Below are 8,342 nucleotides of genomic sequence, written 5' to 3' on the forward strand. Positions count from 1 at the left end.
TAAAGAGAATTCCTGGGAAATGTGGCATTTTAGGACCTATTTCAATCAGAAGAAAGAGAGAGCGTCTTGAATATTTAGTAACCCTACTTTTGAACAAGTAGACTACTCTCTGCTTTGGAGAAGCTCTGAGGCAGTCAAAGAGTGAATTAAAAGGAATACTGGGAGTGTGTGGAGTCCAGATGGTGGGATAAAGCTGGAGAGAAAACCATGTAACTTAAGACATCTCAAGATCTTCATCTGTCTTCTCCATGCCCAGCTGACCCACGAGGCTGAATGGAGAGAGCCAACCGCACCTTGGTCACTCAATTTATCTTCATGAGATTTTCCAACTCTCCACGTCTGCAGCTGCTCTTCTTCTCCCTCTTCCTCCTGGTCTACCTCTTATCCCTGGTGGGCAATGGGCTCATTGTGCTCATTGTGGCCCTGGACAGGAGCCTCCACACTCCCATGTACTTCTTTATCTGCAACCTCTCCTTGGTAGAGCTCTGGTACACCACAGTCACCGTGCCCAAAATGCTGGCCAACTTTCTCAGTTCCCAAGGGGTCATCTCAGTTCCCAGCTGCATCACCCAGTACTACTTCTTCTTCTCTTTGGCTGCCACAGAACTCTTCTTTCTCACCACCATGGCCTATGACCGCTATGCGGCCATCTGCAGACCGCTCCACTACCCACTGCTGCTCAGCCCTCAAACGTGTGGTACCCTGGCTGGCATCTGTTGGTGTGTGGGATTCCTCTGCCCCATGTTGCCTTCATTCCTCCTTACACAGATCTCCTTCTGCACCCCCAACCAGATCAACCACTTCTTCTGTGACGCTGACCAGATTTTCCGCCTTTCTTGCACAGACACATACGCCATCCAAGCTGTGGGCTATGCTTTTAGCACTGTCATTATCCTAGGGGCCCTGCTCTTTACCATGGCTTCCTATGCCCACATCCTGGCCACAATTCTAGCCATGGCCTCAGCTGCTGCTCGGCAGAAGGCCTTTTCCACGTGCACAGCTCATCTTTCCGTAGTCACCATCTACTTTGGCACACTCATATTCATGTATGTCCGCCCCGCGGTTAAGTATGAGTCAAGTATCAACAAGATTGTGGCTATTTTCTACTCAGTCATCACTCCCCTTCTCAATCCTCTCATCTACACACTCCGTAACAAGGATGTCAAGGAAGCTCTGCAAGTCTTGGTGTCCCGGATGAAAAAGGTCTACCGCTCCAGCAGGGAGAAAAAGTGATGGAGCCACAGGAGAAGCAGAGAAAGCAAAGCTGGCGGGATATCCAGCAGAAAATAACTCCTAATCATTGACTTTCACCTGTGCAAGGCAGCTTTTTTAATCATTAAGCTTAGCTTTTTATTTATTTTTTAATTTTTGGTTGCACTGTGTTTGTTACTTCACGAAGCCTTTCTCTAGTTGCAACAAGTAGGGGTTGCTCTTGCCAGCGCACTGGCTTCTCACGGCACTGGCTTCTCTCATTCTGGAGCACAGGCTCTAGGCGCAGGAGCCTGAGTGGTTGCAGTGCATGGGCTCAGTAGTTGCTCGCAGGCTCTAGAGCTCAGGCTCAGTAGTTCTGCCACACCCACTTTAGTTGCCCCAGCCATGAGGAATCTTCCCAGAACAGGGATTGAACAAGTGTCCCTGCACTGGTAGGCGGACTCCCATCCACTGTATGACCAGGGAAGTCCAATCATTAAGTCTATATATTTGCTCTGGGAAGTTATCCATGGCACATGTTAAGTGAAACAGTTGCTCCTTCTGCCAACCAGTGTGTCCATGTTTGCCTGTTCCTTCCATTTCTCAGCATCTCCAGAGGAGTGAACACTCTCATGTTCATACAAGTGCTGGGAAATCGCACATGGTTTGTAGTCTGTACATCTGGGTTGGACATCCAGCTCCCTCACTTGCTATCAGGCAGGTAACCAAAGAACATCAAATCCTTTTTAGTTCTCTCAGAGAGAAGTTCTGATGTTCAGTAGACTTAATTACATGCAAAGCAGTGAATGAAGAAATGATGCAAAGCTGAAGAATTGATGTTTTTGAACTGTGGTGCTGGAGAAGACTCTTGAGAGTCCCTTGGACTGGAAAGAGATCCAACCAGTCCATCGTAAAGGAAATCAGTCCTGAATATTCATTGGAAGTACTGATGTTGAAGCTGAAACTCCAATACTCTGGCCACGTGATGTGAACCGACTCATTGGAAAAGACCCTAAAGCTGGAAAAGATTGAAGGCGGGAGGAGAAGGGGACAACAGAGGATGAGATGGTTGGATGGCATCACTGACGCAATGGACATGAGTTTGAGTAGGCTCCAGGAGTTGGTGATGGACAGGGAAGCCTGGTGTGCTGCAGTCCATGGGGTTGCAAAGAGTCAGACATGGCTGAGTAACTGAACTGAAAGAAGTGAACAAATGCTGGTTTATTAGATTAGATTGGCATGTAGTTTTCTTTCCTTGTAGTGCTGTTATGCGCTGGACTGTGTGTGACCACATCTCTCACCCCCAGAAAAATTCATGTGTTGAAGCCCTAATGACCAATGCCTCAGAATGAGGCTGTATCTGGAGACAGCACCTTTAAAGAGATGATTAAAGATAAATGAGGTACCTGGAATGGGGCCTAATCCAATATGACTACTAGTATCCTTTTAAGAAGAGGCAACTAGGACACAGATACACAGAGGGAAAACCAGTGTCATAATACATAGGAGAAGACAGACTTCTATAAGCAATGAGAGTAGACTCAAGAAACTAACCTTGCCAACACTCGGATCTCCAGACTCCAGAACTGTGAGATAATGAATCTCTTTCTTAATCCATACCATCTGTGATACTTTGTTATGGCACCCCAAATAAACTTTGCCTGTTATTTTCTTTTTTATTGAAGTTTAATTGATTCAAAATGTTATGTTAGTTTCAGGTACACAGTAAAATGATTCATGTATTCTTTTTCAGATTCTTTTCCCTTAAAGGTTATTACAAAATAGTGAGTACAGTTCCTTGTGCTATACAATAGATTCTTTATAGGTTATCTATTTTACATACAATAGTGGGTATCAGTTCAGTTCACTTCAGTTCAGTCGCTCGGTCGTGTCCAACTCTTTGCAACCCCATAAATCGCAGCACGCCAGGCCTCCCTGTCCATCACCAACTCCCGGAGTTCACTCAGACTCACATCCATCCAGTCAGTGATGCCATCCAGCCATCTTATTCTCTGTCGTCCCCTTCTCCTCCTGCCCCCCATCCCTCCCATCATCAGAGTCTTTTCCAATGAGTCAACTCTTCTCATGAGGTGGCCAAAGTACTGAAGTTTCAGCTTCAGCATCATTCTCTCCAAAGAAATCCCAGGGCTGATCTCCTTCAGAATGGACTGGTTGGATCTCCTTGCAGTTCAAGGGACTCTCAAGAGTCTTCTCTGACACCATAGTTCAAAAGCATCAATTCTTCAGCGCTCAGCTTTCTTCACAGTCCAACCCTCACATCCATATATGACCACAGGAAAAACCATAGCCTTGAGTAGACGGACCTTTGTTGGCAAAATAATGTCTCTGCTTTTGAATATACTATCTAGGTTGGTCATGACTTTTCTTCCAAGGAGTAAGCGTCTTTTAATTTCATGGCTACAGTCACCATCTGCAGTGATTTTGGAGCCCAAAAAAATAAAGTCTGACACTGTTTCCTCTGTTTCCCCATCTATTTTCCATGAAGTGATGGGACCAGATGCCATGATCTTCGTTTTCTGAATGTTGAGCTTTAAGCCAACTTTTTCACTCTCCTCTTTCACTTTCATCAAGAGGCTTTTTCGTTCCTCTTCACTTTCTGCCATAAGGGTGGTGTCATCTGCATATCTGAGGTGATTGATATTTCCCCCAGCAATCTGGATTCCAGCTTGTGCTTCTTCCAGCCCAGCATTTCTCATGATGTACTCTGCATATAAGTCAAATAAGCAGAGTGACAATATACAGCCTTGACATACTCTTTCCTATTTGGAACCAGTCTGTTGTTCCATGTCCAGTTCTAACTGTTGCTTCCTGACCTACATATAGGTTTCTTAAAAGGCAGGTCATGTGGTCTGGTATTCCCATCTCTTTCAGGTTTTTCCACAGTTTATTGTGATCCACACAGTCAAAGGCTTTGGCATAGTCAATAAAGCAGAAATAGATGTTTTTTCTGGAACTCTCTTGCTTTTTCCATGATCCAGCAGATGTTGGCAATTTGACCTCTGGTTCCTCTGCCTTTTCTAAAACCAGCTTGAACATCAGGAATTTCATGGTTCACATATTGCTGAAGCCTGGCTTGGAGAATTTTGAGCGTTTCTTTACTAGCGTGTGAGATGAGTGCAATTGTGCGGTAGTTTGAGCATTCTTTGGCATTGCCTTTCTTTGGGATTGGAATGAAAACTGACCTTTCATTTGCTGGCATATTGAGTGCAGCACTTTCACAGCATCATCTTTCAGGATTTGAAATAGCTCAACTGGAATTCCATCATCTCCACTAGCTTTGTTCGTAGTGATACTTTCTAAGGCCATATGTTAATAGAAAACTCCTAATTTTCCCTCCCCTCCTTTCCCCTTTGGTAACCATAAGTCTGTTTTCTATGTCTTTGGGTGTATTTCTATTTTGTATAGAAGTTCATTTGTATCATTTTTTTAATTCCACATATAAGCAATATTATATAATATTTGTCTTTGTCTGGTTTACTTTACTTAGCATGATAATCTCTAGGGTCCATCCATGTTGCTGCAAATGGCATTATTTCATCCCTTTTTTGGCTAAGTAATATTCCTCTGTGTGTGTGTGTGTGTGTGTGTGTGTGTGTGTGTACTACATCTCCTATGTCCATTGATCTGTTGATGGACACTTAGGTTTCCTCCATTTCTTGACAATTATAAATAATGCTGCTATGATCATGGGTGCATATATCTTTTTAGTGTTTTGATTCAGTTTGGTTTGGATATATACCCAGGAGTGGAACTGCTGAGTTATTTGTAGTTTTTTGAGAAACCTCTGTACTGTTTTCCATAATGGCTGCACCAGTACATTCTCACCAACAGTGTACAAGGGTTCTCTTTCTCCATATCCTCACCAACATTTGCTGTTTGTCTTCTTTTTGATTACAGCCATTCCAATAGATGTGAGGTGATAGGTCATTGTGTTTCAGGTTTGCATTTCCCTGATAATCAGCAATATTAAGCATCTTTTCATGTGCCTGATGGCCATCTGTATTTCCTCTTTGGGAAAAATGTCTCTCCAGTTCATCTGCCCATTTTTTAATTGGGTTAGAGTTTTGATGTTATGGGAGAGCTAAGAAAAACAATAGCCCTGGACATTTTCTCAGATATGCTCTTGACAGGTCACCCTACAATTTCTGCAACCTAAGAAACAGACTTTAAAATAACACATTAATTGGTTGTGTGAAGAGCACTTCCCTTTGGAAAGTCAAATATGCTTGGAGACTCAGGTCCTCAGAGACATGAAAGAGAAACCAAATTGAACAGTACCTTCCTCAGGAGGGATCCACTGTGTAGACAAAGGAGAAAATAAGCAAGTCATCCAAGGCCATCTGCCTTTATCACTGGCTGTTTCTTCAAATAAAAAGAAAGAATTTTGATAGCATCTCCTGAAAAACACTGAAAGAGCCACTAAGGTGGAATGAACCAAGGACTCTCGAACTGCAAAAAGACCTCAGTGTGTGAGCTTGTATTTTTAATAGATGTTCTTGAATATGGTTTTATGTTTGCAAAGAATTTAGATTTATGCTTCTATTATATATCTTGGTGTATTTATATTTCTAGGTTTAATGGATTTTCACATTCATTGTTATTTGTAGTGATATTTGTGTGTATATACAATACATAATTTATTTGTGATCTTAGCTGACTCTAGCATCTGAGGATATTGGGCTATTTTTCTGTGCTTATGTTTAGAAATGTAATATGTTAGCATGTGGATCTGTGAAGTTTACACGTGTGGTTTAGATTTTTGCATACATATTAAGATAAATAGAGATGAAGTTTGAGGGCTGTAAAATGCAGAAATAAGCAACCAGGTAGGACCCTGTCATCTCCTTCCTGAGTATCTTTAAAAACTAGAGCAATTCTCACTCCTTTGTATAATTAACAGTTTAACTGCCTATAGGAGAGAGAATCTTTCCAATTTCTTCTCTCCCCTTTGAAAACCATGAAATTTATCTCATTGCCATTAGATAGGAAACTGACAGGAAAAAAAAAAAATAGAGGAAGGTTGAGTGGATTTGGTAACTGAAGAAAGAGCTGAAGTTGGTGGGGGGAGTGGGGAAACTATGTGAAAATTGTGTGAGAGGGGAGACAAACTGAGAGGCATGGAAAAAGGAACCATGTGAAAGAAGGAAAGTAAAAGACAGATACAGAAGGACTCAAAAAGGAAAAAACACAAAGAAAATTCCGACTAAACTGGGATTTTTCATGCCCTCCCTGAACGTGGAACACATCTAACTTTGAGGAGGGAAATATCTGCTGGGAGGGAAAATTCTGTCCCCAGCACTGTGGGAAGGATGAGCAAGGGAAAAAAGAGTAAAAAAGAGGCTAGAATGATCCAGCCCTCATCCCTGGAGCAACTGAAAACAGAATTCAGTGTGTTGTTATGAAAGGTGGGCACCACCAGGGAGAAGTCAGGTGAGGGAGTTAGGCACAGAGAGCACCATTCACCCAGGGTTCCAAGAGCCAGCAAGAGTCTAATATGGATTCAAGGCTGTGCTGCCTCAAAGGCCATGAAAGCCTAAAAGACAGAAGCTCCAACGCTTTGCTCAGATACAAGAAGAGGTCATCTTTTTTAAAATTTCAAATTTTGAAACAAGGTTTATTTATTTTTAATTGTTGGCCAGACCCTGTGTCACGTGAGATCTTAGTTCCCCTACCAGGCATGGAACCCGCATCCCCTGCACTGGAAGGAGGAGTCTTAACCATCTGACCGACAGAGAAGTCCCAACAAGACTCCATCTTTGCCCACCTCACGATTTCATAATTGCAACTTTCCCTCACCATTTCTTTCGTCCTTCATCACAAGGGATTTGCGCAGGATGCCTACGAACACCTCCATGGTGACCGAATTCACTCTTGTCGGCTTCTCCCGCCTGACCAGCCTCCAGGGCTTACTCTTCTCCTTCTTTCTCACCGTCTACCTGCTCACCGTGGCTGGCAACCTCCTCATCGTGGTGCTGCTCTCCGCTGACGCTGCCCTCCGGACCCCCATGTACTTCTTCCTTCGAAACCTCTCAACCCTAGAGATCGGCTACACGTCTGTCACGGTCCCCCTGCTGCTTCACCACCTCCTCACCGGTCAGCGCCACATCCCTCGCTCTGGTTGTGCTCTCCAGATGTTCTTCTTTCTCCTTTTTGGTGCCACAGAGTGTTGCCTCCTGGCAGCCATGGCCTATGACCGCTATGCCGCCATATGCCAACCCCTTCGCTACCCACTGCTGCTGAGCCAACGGACGTGCCTGTGTCTAGCTGGGTCAGCGTGGGCCTGTGGGGCACTGGTGGGCCTGGGCCACACCTCCTTTGTCTTCTCCTTGCCCTTCTGTGGCCCCAAGGCCATCCCACACTTCCTCTGTGAGATCCAGGCTGTCCTGCAGCTGGTATGTGGCAACACCTCTCTCAACGAACTACAGATTATCCTGGCCGCTGCTCTCCTCATCCTCTGTCCCTTTGGCCTCATCCTGGGTTCCTGTGGGCGTATCATGGCTACGATCTTCCAGATCCCGTCTGCTGCTGGCCGCCTCAAAGCCTTCTCCACCTGCTCCTCCCACCTGGTGGTGGTGTCCCTTTTCTATGGCACCGCCATCTTTATCTACATCCGGCCTAAGGCCAGCTATGATCCCGCCAGTGACCCTCTTGTCTCCCTCTTCTATGCTGTAGTCACCCCCATCCTCAATCCCATCATCTACAGCCTCCGGAACGCTGATGTCAAGGCTGCCCTAAAGAGAATCATCCAGAAAATGGGGCCGGCAGAGATTTGACAAAGGGTCGCTGGTGATGACCCCCATCCCCAGTCAGCCCCAAATCACCAACGATCAAAGGGAGAGGAGGCATGGTTCTTGGGAGAGGGCAGCTTGTCAAGAAGAAAATGTTACCTTAAAGAACTACTGGAATCAAACGCCTCCTCCGACTTCAGCAACCCATGCACGCACTCGAACGCTAACACTATTCTGCCTTCTCCTAAGAAACAGGAAATATTTAGGATGGAGGATTAACTTTACAAGCAGACAAGCTGATAATTGGGAAAACGTTACAAACTGTCATCCTCACCAAGGAAGGTAATAAAATTTCCAACCAGAGTAATGATCCTTGAAGTTATTTGACATTTGTACATTTTA

General features: G+C 44.5%; 2 protein-coding genes across 2 annotated transcripts; both read left to right on the forward strand.

Annotated features, from left to right (window-relative positions):
- The first annotated feature begins 273 nt into the window (after nucleotides 1–273).
- Nucleotides 274–1,233, forward strand: LOC128055585 (olfactory receptor 6Q1-like). The gene has a single exon (XM_052648188.1). The coding sequence runs from the start codon at nucleotides 274–276 to the stop codon at nucleotides 1,231–1,233; it is 960 nt and encodes a 319-aa protein (XP_052504148.1).
- Nucleotides 1,234–7,046: 5,813 nt separating this feature from the next.
- Nucleotides 7,047–7,985, forward strand: LOC128056918 (olfactory receptor 10C1-like). The gene has a single exon (XM_052649744.1). It carries the CDS (start codon nucleotides 7,047–7,049, stop codon nucleotides 7,983–7,985), a length of 939 nt encoding a protein of 312 aa, XP_052505704.1.
- Nucleotides 7,986–8,342: the final 357 nt, after the last annotated feature.

Source organism: Budorcas taxicolor, chromosome 11, assembly GCF_023091745.1.
Source record: "Budorcas taxicolor isolate Tak-1 chromosome 11, Takin1.1, whole genome shotgun sequence".
Taxonomy (NCBI): Eukaryota; Metazoa; Chordata; class Mammalia; order Artiodactyla; family Bovidae; genus Budorcas; species Budorcas taxicolor.